The 23950-nt window shown below is 38.2% G+C and overlaps 1 protein-coding gene across 1 annotated transcript; it reads right to left on the reverse strand.

Annotated features, from left to right (window-relative positions):
* Positions 1-6534: 6534 nt before the first annotated feature.
* Positions 6535-22115, reverse strand: LOC111188549 (deleted in malignant brain tumors 1 protein-like). Its single transcript, XM_049467605.1, has 5 exons — positions 21898-22115; positions 16927-16959; positions 15459-15773; positions 9665-9946; positions 6535-7390 (listed from the first exon to the last, which is right to left on the reverse strand). Exons 1-5 carry the CDS (start codon positions 21944-21946, stop codon positions 7008-7010), a joined length of 1062 nt encoding a protein of 353 aa, XP_049323562.1. The 5' UTR covers positions 21947-22115; the 3' UTR covers positions 6535-7007.
* Between the last annotated feature and the right edge of the window lie 1835 nt (positions 22116-23950).

A 23950-nucleotide genomic window follows, 5' to 3' on the forward strand; every position in this document is an offset into this window, starting at 1 on the left:
AAAAAAAAGCATTTGCCACATTTGCTAGGATGATACTTCCCCTGAAGTTGAGAACTGTAGCTAGTTCTTCACAGCTACTCAACTCTTTGATGGACCAGTACTTTAATGCTATTGCACTTTTTCTCATAACAGTAAAATTTCAAGAATTAAGCAATTTGGTTTAACCCCATTACCCTACATGAGAATGAACTCTTTGCCTTATTTTTGTAATTTTATTTCATTATTTGCCTCATGTATGCACTTGTGACCACCACTTAATAGCATGAATACATGAGAATCTGCTAGACAATGAAAACACAATTTACTTATGTGTAAACCAGACTTTTTAGCTGGTGCTCAGGCTTTTATCTGGTATTTTGGAATAACAGCTAGTTACTATGGTTTCATATATGCTGCTACAGTACTTCCACTTCCAAAAATCTCATATTAAGCTCAAAATATATTTTTTCTCATATGTTTAAACATAATGTAAAATAACATTAACACATAACATCTATTTCCAGTATATGACAAGAACAAACTTTTTACACAAGGCTTTGTTTTAGTCTTGTCATTTCTCAACATGTTTAAAAGTCACTAAAGGCCTGAAGGTTAATGCAGGATAGTACGTCTCCAAGACCACCTCTGCTCTAGGTATTAAAACTAGGGGTGTGACAAGACACTCATCTCATGAGAGGAGACAAGATATTGGGTTCATTAAACTAGAACTAGATCTAGGTTTTAACAATATGTATTTGTTAAATTTTAAATTGTTAAAATATTTTATGCAGAACAGTAAGTATGTACTGGAACCAGTTTTACCATAAACCCAATATCTTCTCCTGTACGATCTTACATGAGTCTTTTAAGAGTCATGTAAGATAGCACACAAGACACATTTAACACCTGGAGAGAAATATTATGTTTTGTGATTATTTTGTAATCTTGCAAGACTTTGTGCCACAAGATCTCGGCACACCAATAATTACAACCATTTAAAAAACTTTAGTAAGCTGATATATCCTGTCAGAGACATACAAAACATGACAGAGTGACTAAATACTATTGAAGCTACTCCATATTTGCATATATTTCTTCATCATCAAATTCACCGTCCACCCAGCATTTTTCTGCACCGGCGTGCATATCAACTCTACCCTCTTCAGACATACATACATTTTCAAAATCTTCATCTTCTTCCATCTCATTCCCTGCAAAGGTTATTCCACAGTTGCTGGGACCTACAAAATCATACACTAGTATTATACATAGATAGGACAGTTGTCTACATTTAGTTTTAGTGTTACGTCAATGTTTACAAGACAGCAAGTAGCAGTTCGATTTCAGAATATTTAGTTTCTTTTTTTTTTACAGTGATTCGTACTGTATCATTGAAATTCTGTACACTACTGTAGAATAAATAGATTCACTCACCAGTATATACATTGTCCACCTTTGCCTTGGCCTTTTTATCCACTTTAACAACGACATTGATGTAGTCCTCACCAGAATCATCTGAATGTTCGTTGTGTTGAAAAATATCTGCATTTTCGTAATCTTCCTCATCTTCATCCATCTCATTTCTCCCATGGGAGGCGGTATCATATGTGTTTCTACCACCTGAAGAATTGTTTAAATAAAACATTACTAGAATATTACTATTATATTATATTATTATAAGTTTATGTTTACCAGTTTTGCATCACGATAAATGCCTTTATACACTGTATTAAAATTTAAACGCAGCACTCGGTTTGCTTCCATTTTTCATGAGCTGAACTCAAAGGCCTTTTTCTCTCAAATTTTGTTCACATTTTGGTCTAAATCTGTGTTAGTGAGCACTTTTCCTTTGCCGAGGTAAACCATTCACCAGTCACATGTGTGACATATCCACTGGGGTTCCCCAGGGTTTGGTACTGGGTCCCCTTCTCTTCTCAATATACACCGCCTCTCTTGGTCAGGTTATCCGCTCACATGGATTTTCCTACCATTGCTTTGCTGATGACACCCAGCTATACCTGTCATTCTCACCTGAAGACCACTCAATCTCTGCACGGATATCGCAGTGTCTCTCAGACATACCCTTATGGATGAAGGAGCATCACCTTCAATTAAATCTCTCAAAGACTGAACTTCTGCTTATACCAGCGAAACCATCTTTTCAACACAACTTCTCTGTAAGCATCAACTCTCTCTCTCTCTCACCAACAAAGGTTGCTAGGAACCTGGGTGTTATGGTTGATGACCAGCTCTCCTTCATGCACCATGTGGCCTCAGTTGCTCGATCCTGCCGCTTCGCGCTTTATAACATCCGAAAAATTAGACCGTTTCTGACGCAACAGGCCACCCAACTCCTGGTACAAGCAGCCGTCATCTCACGACTCGACTACTGCAATGCCCTGCTAACTGGCCTCCCGGCCTGTGTAGTAAAATCACTCCAAAAAATGATAGAGAATGCAGCAGCACGTCTGGTCTCATTGAGCTCCATTGGCTACCAGTTGATGCTCGCATCAAATTCAAAGCTCTTACAATCGCCTACAAGGTGATGACAGAACAGGCTCCTTCCTACCTGCACTCACTCCTGAAGGCTTACGCTACCAATGGTGGAACAAACTACCTTCCACTACCAGAGCAGGAGAATCTCTCGCTATCTTTAACCTTCCTCTAGTGTTAGCTTTCTGTTACTATTGCTTATGTTAACGGGTCGGTTTTGACCCGTGTCTTAAATCAGCCCTAGGATACCCTAAAAACAATTATTTATGATCCAATTTGTTTCTCACCTCTTAGTTACCTTGTTAGGGTTTAACATCCATGAAAGGTTTGATTTTTTAATTTTTGTTGTGGCCCCCTGGGCCTTTCATTTGAGAGCATAACCATGATTTTCAATATAAAAATATTTTCAAATGAACCTCAAGAGATTAATAAAAGTTTCACAAAGATTGTTATATTACCTGACTATTACTGAAGAGTTTTAGAATACATTTCTTACATCTAAAAAACAAATACACATATATTTTTTATATTATTAACTCTAGTAACATCTATGGTGTTATGGGTCAATTTCGACCCATTTATAAAATACTTTAAAAAAGGCAAAAAAATGAAATTTCCTTTTTTTTTTTTTTTTAAATAGAACTAAAATTTAAATAAAAGATAATAATAATAATAATAATAATAATAATAAAATGTAGATTTTCAAGGTCAAACAAACAACCAATCAAGCAAATCGAACCAACAAGTTCTAGTTTTTAGATGCATTAGTATTGTTAGAATCATGACACTTTTTGTGTGTTCTTTGTAGAAGTATTTATTGCATGTGAAGCAAAAAGTGTTTGTCTTTCTGTCCTTATTGCTAGGGCAGACCTGAAACCTCTTTCTTTTTGAATCAGATGGTCACTCTGGGGTTGTGGGTGTTGTGGTTGATGTTGAGGCAGGGCTGGTTGAGGATAATTCTGGGCTTTTTGTCTTTTCCTGATGACACTGCATCTTAGTGAAGAGTGGACATCAGCATCACATTTATTTGTTTTTAGGGCAGTAGGAAACAGCAGTGGTGGTGTCTGTAAAAACAAATTTTGAGAAAAGTGGAGCCCTGTCCTTCACCTGCAACATTTCAGCAGGAACGGGAGCAGCTTCAGCACTGGTGTCCTCCTCATCAGACTGATCAGATGTGTCTGTGTCTTCCGTTTGATAATGCACATTATCTTTCTCCTCAGAAACCTGCTCATCTGTATTAGTTTGTTGATGTGTGTCCTCTGATTCATTATCATCAAAGATATGATCCAGAACTTGGCTTACATCAAATATTTTTCTCATTGTTGCATGCTGTAAACTGGAGATGCATACTCTGCAAAGTACCAACTCTAAACTGATTTGGCCATACATGCATATGGATATGTACCTAACTCAAGTTGTTGGAGGTAGATCGGGCTGTGGGCTGTTGGTTTATATTGTGTTTGAGTTCAGTTTTGGGACTTGTTATTGTTTTTTTTAATATTATATCATACCTGGGTCGAAATTGACCCTAACAACACAAAGGTTATAATTTTAACAAGAGCATTTTACAATTTAGTAAAATAGTTTTATTTTATTTTATTTTATTTAAAAATAAGTTCCTGACAAAGTCAAAAAGTCTTGATGCAATAAACAAATGTATGTAGAATTTTTATGCATTTAAAATCTAAAACGGGTCGGTCACGACCCTAACACTAGAGGAAGGTTAAGAAACTCCTGAAGACAGAGCTCTTCAGAGAGCACTTACTCGCTTAACACCTCTAACACACTAACTACTTCTAACCTCATTTCCTTCTTCCCCTCCTTCACTTCCCTATCCCCGTATTTCCCTTCGACCTCCTTTAAGCCCTATCTAAAAATGTTTTACCTTTAACTTCTATTACTTTTGTACTTGACTATTGTAAGTCGCTTTGAACAAAAGCGTCTGCCAAATGTAATGTAACGTAATGTAACATATCACGATGCTGATTAGACATTTAGGTTAGATTATTACTCAGGTGTACGTTGGGCACAGAATGCAGACTGAGTAAATTGAGTGGCCCATGGGGGCAAATGTTATGGACAACGAACACAGCTGCATTTTTTGGATGGAATTTTAAATGCACAGAGAGAACATGACGAGATCCTAAGGCCCATTGTTGTGTCATTCATCCATGACCATAACCTCATGTTGCAGCATGATAATTCATGGCCCCATGTTGCAAGGATCTGTACCCAGCTCCTGGAAGCTGAAAACATCCCAGTTTTGCATGGCCAGCCTACTCCCTGGACATGTCATCCATTAAGCACGTTTGGGATACTCTGGATCGACATATATGACAGCAGGTTTCAGTTCCTGCCAAAATCCAGCAACTTCACAAAACCATTTAGGAGGAGTGGATCAACAGTGAACAGGACACAATCAACAACCTGATCAACTCTATGTGAAGGATATGTGTTGCACTGCAAGAGGCAAATAGTGTTTACACTAAATACTGACTGGTTTTCTGTACCCCCCAGATTCTTCCAATACTGTAAAAATGCACATTTTAGAGTGGCCTTTTATTGTGACCAGTCCAAGGTGCAAAGACTTATATCCTCTGTGTTCATTTTGTCCATATTTGTGTAAATTCTCAAAAGCTTAGAACAAAACAAAGCAGTACCAATGACAAAGTACCAAAAACGTGCAACATTGTAGTCAGTATTGATGGCCGTTACAAAGCTTTTCAAAGCATTAACATTTATATTTATCCATGGACAAAGAAAATATGTAAAATAAAACAAAAAGAATGAAAGAATGAAGGTTTGATTACTGTTATTACGTAACTTGAGACTTTGAAGTGAAGCCCCAGATCATTGTGTTAATATACTTTGCACTGCTTTGAAGATATGCATTGAGCATAGTAGCTCATAGTAGCTTATTCTGAGTAGCTAGTAGTTTAATCAAAACATGTGCTCTGTGTAACATGATGAAAAAGAAACAGTGGCAGAAAAGACACGTTTTAATTTAATGCCCTCACAGACCACTGTTTACACAGCTGCATGTTTCATCATTTTGTACTTAGTACATTATCAGGACCTCCTCCATTGCTGCCATGTTTATTATTAACAGAAATATTTAACTTTAAACTGCACTCTTGTGGATTGGTATTGCTTAACATCCATGCCAACGTAACGTAATCCAATAGAACTGTAAGGAAATTTTAAGTTTAGGGAAATTTCAGTTCGATTAAAAAAAAGAAAGTACTCACGTTGTTTATAAACCACCTTCGCATCCTTCTGCTGTTTTTGTCTTTTACATCTCCATATGATGAAAATGAGGATCGGCACTAATATGAGTAACAGCCCTATTCCCACTCCAGAACCAATGAATGGAGCCAGTGAAGCTGTGAGAAAAAATGACCATTAAGACTTTTTTATGCTTCAAACTGTAGAATAAAAGTGAAAATAAAAGTAGTGTTTCTTAGTGTACCTTTTACAGTAATAGCCAGCAGTTCAGTGGTAGAGGATCTGAAAGTGCGTGAAGACACGGTAACTTCATAAACACAGCTGTAGTTTCCCTGATGGTCATAATCAGCCTCATGAAAGAAGAAGGTGGCAGAGTGGTTAACAGCAGGCTGATTGATGCTGGTGATATTGGATTCACTGAACTCCAGGTGGAAGGAACCTCCTGGATACTGTGGTTGAGTAGAGCAGATAATGAGGAAGCTGTAACCGCTGGTCACCTCTAGCCCCTGGGGCCCCCAGTGTGACCCCCCATCAGGTGCACTGAAGGAAATATTAGGCTGCAGCAAATTCACTGTAAAAGAGGAGGAACTCATTAGTTTCAAACTGATAACCAGAAATAAACAGCAAAACATCTAAACAATACGTTCCTTACCCACAACCAAGAATTTAACAGAGCTGCTCTGTGGAGAGCTGAAATCACGACTGGATACTCGTGTCTTATACTGGCAGAAGTAAGAACCTTCATGAACAAAGTCTACTTTCAGGAAACCGAAGGTGACAGAGGTTCCACGATCGGTATCTCTTAAAGACCCAGAACTTTTGGTTAGGGTAAAGCTTCCTTCTGTGAACTGAGTTTTTACAGAGCAGGTGATGTTGACCCTTTCTCCCCATGATATCTCTTTGGTGGGACTGAGAATGGGTGCAAAAAAATTGATTTGAGCTCATTTGTAAGAGAAGGCGTTAAGTCATTTTACAAGAGAGCAGGCTGGGATCATCTGTGAGAAAGCCAAGTCTGTCTCCAACAGCAAAGTCAGGGGTGAGCTGGGTCTGTTTAAGGGAGTCGAGTCCATTTAAGGAGCTCTGGGTCCATTTGAAGAGAGCCAAATCTGAGTCAAAGATGAGTCTTTTTCAGGAGATCTGAATCCATGTCGACCTATTTTCTATAACCTCATATTGTAAGATATGCAGTTGTGCTCTATGGTCACAAAGATAATAATGGAAACACTGTGAAACGTGCATTTTTTGTGCACATTCTTCGAACCCTGAGGGTTCAATTTTAGTTAACACTATTTCAAACAAATGCTTATCATTTAGCCTGAAGGACATACATATCCAGCTGGATTACACTTTGGGAAACCAACCCAAAGAGATTTGACAGCAAAAAATTGTAACTGGTTTGTCTTACCTATGACAGTAAAATCAACAAAGCTGCTCCGTGGAGAGCTGAAATCTCGACTGGAGACTTGTGTCTGGTACTGGCAGTAGTAAGAACCTTCATGAGCAAAGTCTACTTTGGGAAAACTGAAGGTGACAGAGGTTCCACTCTTTGTCTGAATAACAGACCCAGAACCTGTTTTTAGATTGAAGGTTCCTCCTGTGTACTGAGTGTTTAGAAAGCAGGTGATGTCAACTCTCTCTCCCCATGTGACCTTTTTGTTGGTACTGAGAGAGATGCGTGGAGTGGGTAGAGACACTGCAAAACATCATTTGAAACACTTAATGTTTGTCCTCCAATTTTCCGTTTATACATATCATAGCCTGCACCAGTGGACAGGGCAATGCACCATTTTCACTTCCCTTTCCACCAACCACACTCGAAAACAGATATTTTTTTCTGAGAGCTGTTAACGTGATTAAGAAATTTTGACAGTGAACACTGCATGAATAAGGAAATTTACTACTATACTATTGTCACTTAGAAACTTTAGTCTGTAATATACACACACTGTATGTCCAAATCTTAGTACACACCCCTTTATAAGTAATACATTCAGTTACATTTAAACTAGCATAGTGGTATAAAAGTATTGTCAACAGAATAACACAATTTTCTGAAGCAGAAAATACATAAACTAGCAATGCTAATGCTAAGCTTTGGGTATAAGACTATGGAGCCCCCCATCACTGTGCTGTGAAGCAGTGAAGCTTTCCTCCTTTCAATGCATCAAACCAATTTATTTACTGTACTACTCGACTCTACGATTATCAGCTTTGATGTATATGTGCATTGTGGGTCTGCACATCAGTAATTTGGACTAAAAAATTGGACAATTAAGCTTAAAGCAGCACTAGGTAGGATTTCCTTGATTTTTGATCTTTTTAAAGAAGTAAAATTACAGCTTGAAACTCACTGCAGCGCTGCATTGAGGTGTAATAGGAGGAATAGCGGTGCTCTCCTGTCTGTGCTGGAGCTCCTCTGAGCTCAAACCAGACTCTGTAAGTTTTCCGAGGCGGCCGCGACCAACGCTCACGAGAACTGCGACCTGCTTTCCGACCTTTAGTTGTAACAGTTCTACAAGGACTACTGGTTCATTCTTTACAAACTAACAAACAGACACTCTGGCAGAAGCTGGAAAGAGGCCGAATATGTCTGTGAAAGCCAGAAATGAGAAAGAGAAAGCTAATCCGCCTGAAACATTTATTACACTCTGCAACTGTAGGGGGAGCCCACAAGCACAAAATCTCAATCCTACCTAGTGGAGCTTTAAATCAGATCATTGTGCATGTGGAAATCTTGTCATTGTAAAACTTTCAGCATTTCCTGCTCGCAAGGACTTTTTGGAGAACAGCTTTTGATTGAATAATGAGAGTAGTTTTTTTTTTTTTTAGAAAACCGTTTAGGTCAGTGTTCACAAGAGATGAATGGATAAGGAATATTTTCTCTGAAAAGCTGACAGGTATTGACCTAAAACAGACCACTGCCTACTGAAACAGCCCTTACAGGTTCACACAATGTGGTCTGAATTCTGGTTTTCATAGTTGGGGGCATGGGCAAAGCTAGCCATTTTTTTTTTACTGTGACTGACTGACACTTATGAGTTATTAAGCTATTGCTGCAGCTTTCCAATCAGCTTGCCATCATTGTCCTCTGTTTGAACTGGAATGCGAGAAGCCAGCTGATGAGCCAATGGTCAGTCTGTGTGTTTATAATAAATTACGTAAAATAATGTATATAAAATCAGCTGTGCAAAATATTAGATTTAACAATATGTTAAATCAGTTGGTACACCCAACAGTTTTATTTTTGTACACTGCCTGGACAAAGAAAAGTCGCCAACTGGATTTAACTAAGCAAATAATCTGCAGTTGCTGCAGTTGGTCAGGTCTAGGTTCAGCAACAGTAAAGAATATGGTCAGCAGACTACCTGATACTGAATGACCAGGTTATTCCATCAATGGATTTTTTTTTCTTTCTTGAAAAATATTCCAAGATGACAAGATTCATGGGGCTGGAATTGTGAAAGAGTGATTTAGGGAGCATAAAATCATTATTTTCACACATGGAGTCCAGACTTAAACCTCACTGAGAATCTTTGGGATGTGCTGGAGAAGACTTTGTGCAGAGGTCAGACTCTACCATTATCAATGCTGCAAGATCTTGGTGAAAAAATAATGCAACACTGGATTGAAATGAATCTTGTGACATTGCAGAAGCCACAATCAAAGCTAAAGGCAGTCCAACAAAATATTGTGTGACCTTTTTTTGGTGGTGACACCTTTTTTTTTGGCCTGGCAGTGTATCTATAAGATGCATAGAATTAAGGTCACCCATATGTAACAGTTTGTGTCTAATTTTAATTTAAATTATTCTATTTTTTCTGATATATCACAGTCACTCCTCCTGGGATCATATGAAAAGTCCATATTTTTGAAAATCTGCTGATCTAGTATAAGGCCTTCCCTTGACAGTTTCTCCAGTAAAAAACAGGATAAACTAATATTATAAAATCATAATTTGTGTTCTTACCGATAGTGATGCCAACAGTGCTGCTCCTGGATGAGGTGGTGGAGATGCTTTTGTATGAATAGTCACAGCTGTACTGGTCCTGATCTGAGGCATCCACAGTCAATGTAAATGTTGCTGAAGACATAGCTGTTTGGATTTTTATTAATAATCCATTTTTATATAAATGGAAGTATAAATACTTGTAGTTTGGCTGGATTAAAGTACATTTGAACTGAACAGACTCCCCAGGTGAGACAGTGGAGTGTGATGAGATCAGGGTGAGTGTGGGGCTCGGCAGGACATCTGTAAAAGAAAAGTTAATTTAAATACATCATATGTATTTTCTTTGAAGAGTGTTTTACTCTTCTTTACTGAAAACTACTGCCTTGTATGAGCAGACAATTCCAGCATCTTTGTCTGTGAGAGCAACTTGTGAGGGTGATTTCAGTTCCAAAACTTCATCCAGAAATATTGGCCCATTTCCCTGACTAAAGTGGGCTTTGTCGTGGGTATTGGTAACTCTGCCACTCATCTCATCTGTGAGCACACCACCTCTGCATCATCTGTGTCCAATTTATCATCACACACTGTTCCCCACTCGCCGTTATTGTAGATCTCCACTCTACCACCACACCGTCCTTCCACATTCACCAGCCTGATGTTGTCAAATTTTTCATGTGCAAATATAGAAAAATGTTTTGTTTTAGCTCATGTGAGCATGAATACTATGCAAAAAGACGATGAATACAGTTGAAACCTACGGAGCCACTAAAGGGACGTGGTGTATTTATTTTTTTTTACATAGAAAGAGGTGAGCACCACTTACTAAGTCGTGAGCACCACATACTAAGTTGTGAGCACCACTTACTAAGTCGTGAGCACCACATACTAAATCGTGAGCACCACATACTAAGTCGTGAGCACGACTTACTAAGTCGTGAGCACCACATACTAAGTTGTGAGCACGACTTACTAAGTCGTGAGCACCACATACTAAGTCGTGAGCACCAGATAATGGTAGCTAGCAAGCTATAGTTTAAACTGGCATATGTTCCACAGTGTAATGTGATTAACTAGCTAGGTTAGCTAATATTATCTATATTTCAGTGTGAAATGTTTTAGCTAACGTTAGCTAGGTTAGCTAATGGTAACTACTTTATTTCAGTGGGGAATGTTTTAGCTAACGTTAGCTAGGTTAGCTAACGTTAACTACTTTATTTCAGTGGGGAATATTTTAGCCAACATTAGCTAGGTTAGCTAATATTAACTACTTTATTTCAGTGGGGAATATTTTAGCTAACGTTAGCTAGGTTAACTAATATTAACTACTTTATTTCAATGGAGAATGGTTTAGCTAATGTTAGCTAGGTTAGCTAATGGTAACTACTTTATTTCAGTGGGGAATGTTTTAGCTAATGTTAGCTAGGTTAGCTAATGGTAACTACTTTTTTTTCAGTGGGAAATGTTAACTAACGTTAGCCAGCTTACTCTTATTAGATGTGCACAGAAAAAGCTTTTGGACACACACACACACACACACACACACACACACCAAACACAGCGGCTACTTTAACCCAAGCCTACCATATATTGTACAGAGAGCAATGAAAGCCTTAAAGCTAAGCTAACTTAGCTAGCATTAGGTTAGCAAGCTAGATCTTTGTAAAAGCAGCCTACATTTGATCACACATGGCAGCTAAATAAATAGGATTTTGATAACTGGATGGAGTGTGTGTGTGTGCGTGTGTGTGCGTGTGTGTGTGCCCAAAAGCTTTTTCTGTGCACATCTAATAAGAGTTAGCTGGCTATTGTTAGATAAAACATTCCCCACTGAAATAAAGTAGTTACCATAAGCTAACCTAGCTAACATTAGCTAAAACATTTCACAATCAAATATAGATAACATTAGCTAACCTAGCTAGTTAATCACATTACACTGTGGAACATATGCCAGTTTAAACTATAGCTTGCTAGCTACCATTATCTGGTGTTCACAACTTAGTAAGTGGTGCTCACGACTTAGTATGTGGTGCTCACGACTTAGTAAGTGGTGTTCACGACTTAGTATGTGGTGCTCACGACTTAGTAAGTGGTGCTCACGCCTTAGTATGTGGTGCTCACGACTTAGTAAGTCGTGCTCACGACTTAGTATGTGGTGCTCGTGACTTAGTAAGTGGTGCTCACGACTTAGTAAGCGGTGCTCACCACTTTCTACGTAAAAAAAAAAAATACACCACGTCCCTTTAGGGGCTCTGTAGAAACCAGAAGTTTACATACACTATATAAGAAACACATATGCATGTTTTTCTCACTGTCTCACATAAAATCAGAATGTACCTTTTCCGTTTTAGGGCAAATAGGGTTCCTAAAATTGTTTAAAATTATTTTCCAAATGCCAGAATAATAAGAGAGAGATTATTTTTTTCTACCTGCAAAGTCAAAAGTTTACTTACACTAAGATTACTAAGGCTTTAAACAATTTTGGACCCATATGATGTCTTTGAAAGCTTCTCATAGGCTGAAGTGCTCAAATTATATGAGCAGCAGGTCCACATCATCTCAGCCAACTGGAGTCCGTGTACATCTCATCTTTTTACATTAAATTACGCGCACAACAGGGCACAATTTAGCAAAGCTATGGGCTTTCTCAACATTTTGCAGGATGACATGTTCTGCTAAATCGAGTGCTTGTATGTAAAGAGAGCTCTGTCTACAAGCTGCGTAGTGGAAGTGTAGTGTGAGATCCTATGCAGCAGCATGTCAGCCTGACTGTACAGTGTGAGCATATTAATTGCAGGCGGTGTTCGTACATGGCAATCGATTCAACTGTGCAGTGTGAGCTCTCCACAGTGCATTCAATAAAAAAATTGCACAGTGCACCTACACCAGGCACTTTTGGCAGCCATTAACAATCATCTGCTAGAATTCTGGTAGAAAATGTGACCACTTTTCTTGGTTGGTTTAGTTCAGTTATGTTTGTTTTAAATGGTGAAACTGGTGTTTCAACAACTCCTATTTCAATCTGGCAATCTGTGCCCTAGTGGGTCAGCAGAGGGGGGCAGTTTAAGTCTTCTTCCAGACCATGGCAAAGTGGCTATACCTCCCAAAACATGTACCTATGTACAACCTTTTAAACTGATTAATGTTTTTGCATTTGTTTAGAAATGGTTCTAAAAGACACTCATAATTTGTATGAATTCCCCGTCATCCCTCTTCAGGGACGTGCACAGGAATCTTGAAGGGCAGTTGCTCTAACCTGAAGAAAGCCCCCCCCCCCCCCCCCCCCAAAAAAAAGGGTCTCTCTCTCTCTTCTGTATTCGTCGAAACAACCTGAGCCATGTAAAACGTTGACTGCAAGCTAGCTGGCTGTCAGGGTTTTTTTGCTACCTAAACGTGGCACAGTAGGTGGATTTCAGATTATGTTTGATCAATAAAATACTAAAAATATTTAAAATGAATAAAAAATAATTAATATAAAATAAAAACTCATTTAAAACACAATCAAAGGCTATCTAATAGTGCGCAGAATAATATCACTTTCAGTTAGTTTCAGTTTCAAATAATTGAAACAGCTCCCCAAAACCTCAACCTATCCTTTATATTTGACAATATTTGATTAACTTTAAAGGTCCTCACTCATCTTAATTTATTTAACTAAAATGAGTTTTCAAATTATTTCTAGCCTCGCGCTGAATTCAGCTCCACACTGCGGAAGAGAGAGAGAGAGAGAGCGTGCAGCGTGGCGCGGCGCATTTTGCCTGATTTCTCTTGATTAAATATCAATAAATATGTGAATTTAATACCATACATTTTACTACACTTAATAGGACCTTATTTATTAAAATGTTTTTTTTTTTTTCACAATGCCACGCGCACTTTCCTTATGACTGACACGCGCTTTCCTTCTGACTGACGCTAAACTGTTTGATTCAGCTGTTATATTATATTATGTTATATTAATACCATTTTAACGTTTTTCGTTTCTATGTTTTGAAATTTGTTAGATTATATTTTTGTCAACATTTTGTGTTTATTTTCGTTTGTTATTTTTCTAATTATAATAGAAATTACATAATTTAAAGTAAGTCAATAGTTACTTTTACTGGTAACTAGTTACTTTTATAGTGGGGTAACTCCGTTAGTAACTCAGTTACTTTTTTGGAGAAGTAACTAGTAAATATAACTAATTACTTTTTCAAAGTAAGGTGGCCAACACTGGTTGACAATGAGAAAGTTTCCCAACACACAACGAGCAGGCTTATTCTATTTGGTGAATAACAAAAGACAAGCTGTAACCTAGATATAAATAATAATATCTTAATAATAATAGAATGATAATAAATAATAGAATAATATGCCAATTAGGCATATTTGTAGCAGTAGGGTATTTTAATTTTCATCCCTGACTCTAATTCGTTTAAGTCATATACCTGATTTGATCTTTTTCTGTACAAGCCCTGCTAAAGTTTTAGGTGAAGGAGACCTAAAGAAGGTCAGTGCATGTTTCTGGAAAAACAAAAAAGTGGGCGTGATATCGTCCATCGGCACAACCCTAGTTGAAAGATGAAATGATATTTGCCTATATTATTTTTTCCCCTCCCTCGGAAGGGCAATATCAGCCAAGGACGGCAAAAGCAAATTGGGCAATAGCGTCTGCACGTCACTGTCCCTCTTGTTTCTCGACTGAAGTTAAAATTACTTTGGAGTCAATTGATGTGAATTGTGATTACTAACAGGATGTAAAGAGGCTTTGGTTTTTGCAAGTTAAAAGACATTTTGAAATCTCCAGCACCTCTGTAATAATATTCCAAGTGAATGTACAGTGGTGTGAAAAAGTATTTTTTTTGCATGTTTGTCATTCTTAAATGTCATTCTTTTACCTTTAATGACACACTGACTATGTTTACCCGCAAAGCTTTTCTCCAATCCGAATAAATTCATTCCCATTCAAGAATCTGACTTTGGTGTTTATATGTATTATGCTTTCTCCAATAGTCAAGAGTAAACTCTCAATTTTAAGAGTGCCCCTAAAATATTAGTTCATTATAGTTTACATTAAGTCCTGCAATCCTAAATTAATAAACATAGTTTGAAAATGAAATAGTTATTGGCTGATCAGGTACATCAGGGCAAGTTAAACATTACATATATATTTGTTTCTCAAACCATGATTACCTATATAGCTTTAAGCTAACCGACTATCACAAGTTGCATTTTATTAGGCACACAGTGGGTTTGATCTGTGTGTTTTAATTCGGAGACAGGTCTTTTTAAGCAGCTATCAGAAAGCTCCAGAAACAATGCAATTACAGTTTATATGGTTAGCCTACTGTAACCTTCTTTAAGAAAAATCACTGTATGTCCATTTTGTTTTAAGATCAGCTGCTGCAACCTACTGCCAAAACTCACAGCGAGGGAGGGTTTCCCCCTACTGACTGCGCTCTCCAAAACCAGTAAGCTGATAGGCTGTTTCTCCTGAAAGGTGAAACTTTATCCTTGAACTGGCTCCATGGTGGCTGTTTAGAGATTTCCTATTCACACAGCAGTCAGTGGTCTGTCTCCTCATCAATAATACAGCTGAGCTGAGCAAACTGTTTGGGGCTACTGGATAATAATTCTGGACTAAAGCCCCAGAAGCCCAGGCCAGGCGAAGACACTGTCTTGGACTAATATTTAATTTTGTTTGATGACATTTAAGAGTAACAAACATGCAAAAAAAAAAAAAAGAAGTCATAGTGGGGGCAAGTCATGTTTCTAAAAATATGGGAAGGCTACAGTTACAGCAGAAGTATAAAATGATTGAATTTTTACATACCTGTACAAGTAACCCCAGCATCTTCACCATGACCACAGTTATGCGTGCCAAATCCATTATGATGGCAGTCTGTGATGGAGCTTTCAAATCCAAAACAACCAACATTATCTAAATGTATCGGGTCACTTCCTTGACCAAAACGCCAACCGTCGTGGGCACTGAGAGCTCTGCCACATCCTATCTGTCTGCACACCACTGCAGCATCATTAATGTCCCAGTCATCATCACACACTGTTCCCCACTCGCCATTATAATAAACCTCCACTCTACCAGAGCAGAAACTATTTCCATTGACAAGTCTTATGTTCACGCCATCTATCACAAAAGAAGAACAATATAATAATAAAACAGCTTTATCATACACAAGCTTTTTTATCCAGTTACCACTTTTACATAGTTCCAGATGTTGTATTAAGTCTTGCACAAAAGGTTACATTATATGGGGGGATGAACTCTGGCCAATAGGATATTCCCTGTTATTCAGTGGAGTAGCAACATAAAATATAAAATTAGGTCTCATTTTGGGATGAAGGCAGTGAACTTTAGTGATCAGCAGTACAGACCACATAGTTTAAATTTCCTTCTTCCAAATTTTTGTTGTGTGTTTTTGAGAAAGTAGAAATGGTCAAAACAATGAAAACTACACAGTGCTTTTAGACCTTAAATAATGCAAAACAATTGTAATGTTTTAACTTAGCAAGAGTTCAGAAACCAATAGTTGGTGAAATAACAAAAAATCAAGCAGATAGGCTTTGATTGATATCTTGTGACCATCCGTCTTCCTCTTGATTACATTTCTGAGGTTTTTAATGGGATTTAAAACTGAAGATTCACCATCAAAGACGCATAAAATAAGCTGCATATAAGGTTATCCTGGAAGAAGGCTTGCTTCCTTCTGCTCTGGCAACATTCCCAAACTCTGAGGACTGTTTCTTTTTCCTGCAAGACAATGTTCCATGCTTCACAGCTTGGTCAATCAATGTGTGGATGAAGAACCACCAGATCAAAACCCTGTAAAGGCCAGCTTAATCTCCAGACCTGAACCCTATTAAAAACCTCTGCAATGTAATTAAAAGGAAGATGGATGGTCAGTTATTCCACCAGACATTGATTTCTGAGCCTTTTCTGACTAAAAACATTAGTTTCGTTGTTGTTGCTGTTTCTAAATGAATATGATTTTGTTTTCTTTTTATTATATGAGGTCTAAAAGCCTTTTTATCTTTTGCAATTGGCCATTTCTGCATTTTCTGCAAATAAATGCTCTAAATGACAAAATTTAATTTGGATTTTGGGAGAAATGGAGTCAGTGGTTTACAGAATAAAACAACAATGTTAATTTTACTCAAACATACACCTATACAAAATTAGAGAAATATATTATTTTTAAGTGGTCTTTTGTTCTAGAGCTGTTTATTTGAAGACAATCAGCAGTCAGTATTACAGTGTTTTTGATGAAATTTAAACTTACCAGCCAACCAGGAATGTCCAAGTATAATGACTACTGAAACAAAGAAGAGGGTTTCATTAATTAAGTCACATGGTAAGTAATACATTCTCATCAAATTATTAACTTCTCTTCAAATAATAATGCTGACCTTTAGTACTGTATATTATTGCACAACTTAAGACTTGTTTACAGTAAGAATGGCAAAAACAAAAGCCTGAAAGACTTAATCACTTTAAATCCTTGGTGCCAAATGTCTTTTACTTGTTGTAAGAAGCAATGGAAGTATTAAAAAGGGTTAAATAACTTTACTGTTGCAATGTTTTTGGAAAATGTTCCATAAAATTAAGTAGGTAGATCAGGCAAACCATGAAATATATTGAATTCATACTGTCTGCAACCAAATAAAAGGTTTTTACATTTTCCATACTATCTGAATGTGTTCTTTTTTGTAGTTATAATTCTGAAAACATTACATTATCATTTTATTTCCTAAAAATACTAAATAATCAAAACCCAAAGAAAATAAATGCATTGTATTTTTTTTTTATTTACAGTCTGTGTGATACTGCAAAATTTGGTATTAATCCTATAAATACATGGCCAGTATTGATAAACACATGGCCAGTATTGCAGATACCAATACCGATATATTTACTACTTCGATTTACTTTTGTGTAGGGGATAGCAATGCATCATAATTTCTTAAGTAAAGCATCATCAATAAGCAAATTTGAATGAAAACTTGAATTTTCATGACTAATTATTTTGTAAGTTTTCCTTTAAGCAATCATGTGTATGGTGATAATAAAACACAGGACATATCTTTTTGTAGTTAGCATATCTATTTTTAATTTTTAAGTGAAATAATTAATTTAGTTATATTTTAACTGGCTGAATTTATTCCCTTTCTGAATAGTCTTCTAAATTACTGGGATGACCAATTACACTGAAAAAATCTAATGCTGGAGATGACTAAATCTTACTTTCACTTCACTATAAGCTACCTGGATATTGTTGGCCATGCTGTAAAGCCTCTGCAGGGGACCTCTGTCTTGGTGCTGGGGGTCTGCTATCCCTTTTCTCCAACTTTCATTTGCTCTGTAGCTCAGAGTTTTGGTTGGGGTGTGTACTTATATAAATTTGTGGTGTTGCCACAGTACCGAATTTGTTTCCTGCAAACATCGCAGGTTGCAGTTGTTTGGTTTTCAGCTGTAAAAAAGTTCCAAACGTCGCTCCTCTGCTGCTCGCCTCGCAGTGAGTGAGTGAGTGTAGCAGTGGAGGGGGGTGGAGTAAAGGGGAGGGGCTAACTGAGCATGAGTGAAGTGAGAGCAGAGTGGTGTTTTACAGTCAGTCGGTCACTGAGTTGTATCTCATCACATATCGATATTTTAAATCGATTTGCCCACCTCTACTGTCTACAAACAGATTTACGTAAATGTGGCATGCCTTAATTAAAGGAATTCCTGAGAACCTCAGAAAATGGGTTATCCAGGTACACCAGTCCAGAAAAGGCTACAAAAAGCCTACACCAGTACACTAGAAAAACTGAAAAACAGGGTTCACCTTTTCGAAAGTCAAATTAAACTACTTTTCAGGTATGTTCAAGGTCCATTTAAAAGCCTTTTTCAGCACCCTTTATACATCCATATGATATACATCAATATAGTTTTAGAACACCCCTATGTTTTCACTGTCCAGTAGCATTGCTGTATGGCCCATACAATGTCCTTTCTCATGTTAGCAGTGACTGTATTACTTCATCACGTGTGTTTACTTCTTCTCACACGTTCTTGTGACAAAAAACTTACGTATATAAACAAGCATATAAACACATAAGTACACACTCAAAACACCCACAAACAACATACAACTCCCTCAGTACCTCAAACAAAGTATAACACTGTCCACAGGGCAAAGTAAAAAAAGTTGAGTGCTCCTATACCCGCCCCAAGGTCTCCTGTTCCGACCCACAGAACTGTGCCCAGCCAGACCTCAAAACTTTTCTCCAGTCTTTTGCCAGTCCTGGGCCCTTACCCATGTTTGTTTTTGTGCCTGTGTCTGTCCCTGTTTTGGTTCCAGTCCCCTGTTACTGCCCTGGTGCCCTCTATGTCACCTTGTCTCCCCTACTTGACATCTGTCCAGTGTCTGTTCATGCCTTGTGTCCAGCCCCTTGTACCTTCCCAGTAGGTTTATCCTGTACCTTCTCTCTTTCAGGCCCATGCCCCTAGATCCTGTTTTCTTCCCTTATGTCTTGGTTCAGCCCCTGGTATTGTCTAGTCTCTTTACTTTCCTGTGTTTTGTTCCCTCTCAGAAAAAAATAAATCATGCCTTCAATACATCAAAGCTAGAATACTGTAATGCTCTACTGTCAGGATTTTCCAGCAGTAACTTATATAAACTAGTTAAAAATGCTGCAGCCAGGGTCCTTACTAAAACTAGAAAAAATGACCATATTAGCCCAGTCCAATCAGCACTGCACTGGTTTCCATTTAAATTCCACATTGAGTATTAAGATGAACTCCTCTTAACGTATGAAGCTATACACAGGCTCACTTCTGAGTATCTGCGAGACCTCATCTCCTATTATGAACTGTCACAATTACACATGATTACACACTATTGATTTTTATATTTAAAAATATACACTATTGATTTTTTATACTTAAATATTTAGACTGTGCCTGAATCGCAAACATTTTCAGGAAGGTTATTCCAGAGTTGAGGGGCTTTGTAAGAAAAAGCTCTTACACCTGCAGAACTGCCCTGCATCATCTCTGCCTACTTGCTTGCCTCATCCCTTCCTACCTGCCTGCCTCATCCCTTTCTTCCTGGCAACCTCATCACTGCCTGCCTGCCTTTTTCCTTACTTCTGTCTATGTCTGCGTGCCTGTTTTCCTCATCTCTGACTTTCCACCTGCCTACCTCATCTCTGCCTTCCCATCTGCCTGCCTGCCTCACATCTGCCCATCTGCTTTCTTTCCCTTCTCCTCCCTGCATGCCTCATCTCTGTCTTCTTCATCTCTACCTCCATAATCTCTGCCTGCCTCATCTTTGCTTGCTAGTCTGCCTCATCTCTGCCTGCCTGCATAAACCCTTCCTGCCTGCCTACCTACCTCACCTCTGCCTGCCTACCTCATCTCTGCCTGCCTGTCTCTCTCTGCCTGCCTGTCTGATGCCTTCCTGCCTACCTACCTCATCTCTGCCTGCCTGATCCCTTCCTGCCTCATCTCTGCCTGCCTGACTCATCCCTACCCGCATGCCTGCCTCATCTCTGCCTTCCCACCTGCCTTCATCATGTCTGCCCACCTCTCTAGCTTCCTGCCTGCCTCATCTCTACCTCCATAATCTCTTCCTGCCTCATCTCTGCTTGCCTGATCCATTTCTGCCCACCTGATCTCTATATACCTCATTCCTTCCTACCTGCATACCTCATTCCTTCCTGCCTGCCATCTCTGCCTGCCTGCCTGATCCCTTCCTGCCCACCTGCCTCATCTCTGCCTGCATGCTTCATCCCTTGCCAAATGCCTTCACCTCTGCCTACATCATCTGTGCCTGCCTGACCCCTTTCTCCCTCTCTGCCTGCCTTATCCCTTCTTGCCTGCCTCATCTCTGCTTGCCTGATCCCTTCTTGCCTGTCCACGGCGGCACGAGGCGTCTGTGAGCAGATGTATCAGAACCTAGCCGCTGTGCTTTCCTCCAAGCGCGAGCTGCTTAGGCAATTATTCATCAGCAGCAGCTCCAAAAAAGGGGTCACTGACTTCACACGTGTCGGAGGAGGTGTGTGTTCATCTGCATCCTCCTAGGGTCTTTCAGACTCCTTGGGGGGAGTACTGTCATGTCTCTAGACTCTTCTCTCACACTTCCGAACTCCATTTCCCATGAACCCAGTGGCGATGACGTCACCGTCAGCCGCTCACCTTCACCCAATCGCATTACGCTCCACCGTTCAGAGTCACCTGTGCTCTAAGAAGTTCCGGTTCATAGTAATTCTAGTTTTGTATATATAGGTTTCAGTCAGCGTCTGTTCTTTGTGAGGTATTGTCGACTCATGTTGCGTACTGAGCGTTTTTCCCAACCTTTTTCTGTCTGCCTTTTTGTTATGACCCATTTTTCGGTATTACGGATTTTGCCTTTTGTCTTTGCCCTTATCGGATTTGTTGAACTATCGGACTGTCTCTCTGACTTCGGATCTTGGACTGTTTTCTGTACTACATTGTTGTTCAACCTGTTCTCTGGCTGTGTTATCCAGTTTATTATTCTGTAAATAAACCATTCTTTACCTTTTACTCGGCAAGCGTCAATCCTATTTGTCTGGCATTACAGTTATTTCAGCTTGTCACATCATTGTTTTATCCTAAATTGCTCATAGTGAGGGTTCTTTATTTAAATGGCAACACCCTGATGTTGTTACAAACCTGGCAACCTATAACCAAATCTTAGCTCGTTGCCTCTGCGTGTGTTCGTGATTCCACTTTGCTCTGCATGAAGGCAGGGATGTGTGGGCTAGATCACAAGCCTTGGCAGACCACACGATTAACGGAACATGAAACAACTGGTTAAAGTCAGCAGATACAGAGAGGAAGGAAGGTGTGTGTGCATAGTGGCTCACTCAAGTAGACCAGTGCAGCTCTTTGCCACCATAATGATCAAATATTTTATTTGTTACTTGTGCAAAAATCTCTAGAGACATATTTAATACCTGATGAGAAATATTGTGCGATATTAATCTTGACACACATCTACTATGAAGTTTTTAAAAATACCCTATTTATACTCAGTACTCTTCTCTTTGTACTCAACTTGTTTGTTTATATAGTATGCCATTATATAAGTTACTAATACATAACTGCCTACTGTTTGTATTTGTTTTTGCTTTTCAGTTACTTTCCCACCTTTTTTTAAATTTGGGTTGTACATGTAATAATTTGATAGTTTCATTATTGCTACTGAGAAAATTGGAAAATGTAATAAAGAAAAATGAATTGAATTTACCCAGCATTAAAGTGAGGTGAGGTCTCAGCATCCTGGTCCTCAGGTCCATGTTAATTCCAGTATGATTTAAGCTTCAGTAAGCACTGCTGCTCTCTTCACACAGCTCTACACTCATGTGTTGAAGACTGTGTTTTATCGATGGCTGGAGAGAATTAGGAGTTTCTCTTCCCTTTCTGCACTTTTTACTGTTTAGTAAAAGCCAAACCTCTAACAGTCAATAGCGAAACAGGTGTTCTCAAAGCTTAAACCTTTACAGGGGCTGAGTTTTTTAAAAAGCACCCAAGTACTGGCATTGAGGTTTACACTGGAATATTTGCAACACCAATTCAACAGTATGGTACAGTCTGGATTACCTGCTCAATCAGTGTTTGAAATTTGCATGAAAGTCCATCAACAAACTGGCGTCAACAAGCTTTTTCAATTTCTCTCTCTGATAAACAATCAAATAATTATTTGGCATTACACTGAACTGTACCTGCTAATACTTATACACTACATATCCTAATGAATACATTCAGCTACTTTAAGCTGCATCTATTGCTGACACAGACTAGAATTCACTACTGACCCAAACAGTAGTTTTTTCTATACCCTTTTCTAAATTGCAACCAAAAAATACAAAAAGATAATTATTCTCGCATAACAGATTTATTTTTATTCATCTTATTCTCTTCTGTCATCATGAGAGGCTCCATACTTTTGGATCTTGTTGGATCTTGAGCCTGATTGTGGTGCTTTATTAAGAACAAAAACAACAGCATTACTTTAACTGCTTAAACTACAAATATTTTTCCCGAAGCATATTATTGGATGCATTTCAGTTTTTAAGAGTTATTTTTAAGAAATATCAGCATTAGATTGGCAAGATTAAATCATATTTATGATAGTGGTGTCAAAACCCACCTTTTTTCATTTTTACTTTTGCTCACAAGAAAAATTATTGGGTTCAGACAGAAGGTGCTATCTTCTGAACTGTGTATCAGATCCAGATCCAGATGGTATTTTATATCATGTTAATCTTTTTATGTCAAACCCATATTTTTTCAGTCTACAGCAGAATGAAAGGCATCAACCTCACTGATGCAATACTTTTGGAAGGGAGCGTTTATTGGCGAGCCTGCTGCTGATGTAAACAAAACAACAGAAAACAGTTTGGTTTCAACAGCTCTCATATCCGCCTAGCAGCTGAACATTCTCACGAGAAGTGTGCCCTTTTGTCCACTGTAATTTAACCAAAACAATGAATTTACTGTACATTAAACTAGTGTAATTTAATCTAACATTAAACATTGAGCATATTATTTATTATTAATTATTTGGTAACACTTTATAATACTGTTCCATAGTTAATAGGTAACTAAGGAGGAATAATTCCTGAGACTTACATATCTCCTGGAGAACTACTTACTAATTATGTCTCCTTTAACTATTCATTAATTACTGCTCAAATCAACATTAACTACTGAAAACCCTTACATGCCACCTGGGGAACTATAGATCTAAATCAGTCTACACAAACAATTATTTGATCAGTGGTGATATTAAAGGCATATTTGAAGCCAGTGACACCATTTGTAGTAGTAGTAACATTAATTACATTATTATCCTCATTATCTTCCAAATATTAGCAACATATAGTAAAATACTACAGTATTAGTGTAGTAGTCTGCTTAACCCCCATTTTGGAAAGGAAACATAATATTATTACATAGGAGACATTAATTATGTTCTCCAGAAGGCATCTAAGACTCTAAGACTGACTGTACTCAATTTTGTTTAATGATCACTGCTTTAATATTAAGCACCAAACTTATAAACATTCGTCTTCAGCCTTGCAGTCTCACATACACTTTGAGTGCGCATTATTAGGGTAGTTACGGTAATTCTACAGCTCCGGACCGCTAGTCTCTATCAGTGTGTTTATCTGCTGCTGAAGGTTATTCTATCAGTGGTGATATTAAAGTCAGTGACACCACTTATCATATATTAACCTTACTGACCTTAGTATCCTCAATATCTTCTAAATGTTAGACACACTGAAATGTGCAGTAAT

This window comes from Astyanax mexicanus, chromosome 19 (genome assembly GCF_023375975.1).
Source record: "Astyanax mexicanus isolate ESR-SI-001 chromosome 19, AstMex3_surface, whole genome shotgun sequence".
NCBI lineage: Eukaryota > Metazoa > Chordata > Actinopteri > Characiformes > Acestrorhamphidae > Astyanax > Astyanax mexicanus.

What these genes read in the sequence shown, in the direction of transcription:
- LOC111188549 (XM_049467605.1), bottom strand. Translation starts at nt 21,946, where the DNA reads ATGGACCTGAGGACCAGGATGCTGAGACCTCACCTCACTTTAATGCTG. An exon ending in TGGACATTCCTGGTTGGCTG is followed by an intron (nt 15,774 to 16,926) that starts GTAAGTTTAAAT and finishes CTTTTGTGATAG; the next exon opens with ATGGCGTGAACATAAGACTT. An exon ending in TGCTGGGGTTACTTGTACAG is followed by an intron (nt 9,947 to 15,458) that starts GTATGTAAAAAT and finishes TTTCTTTTACAG; the next exon opens with ATGTCCTGCCGAGCCCCACA.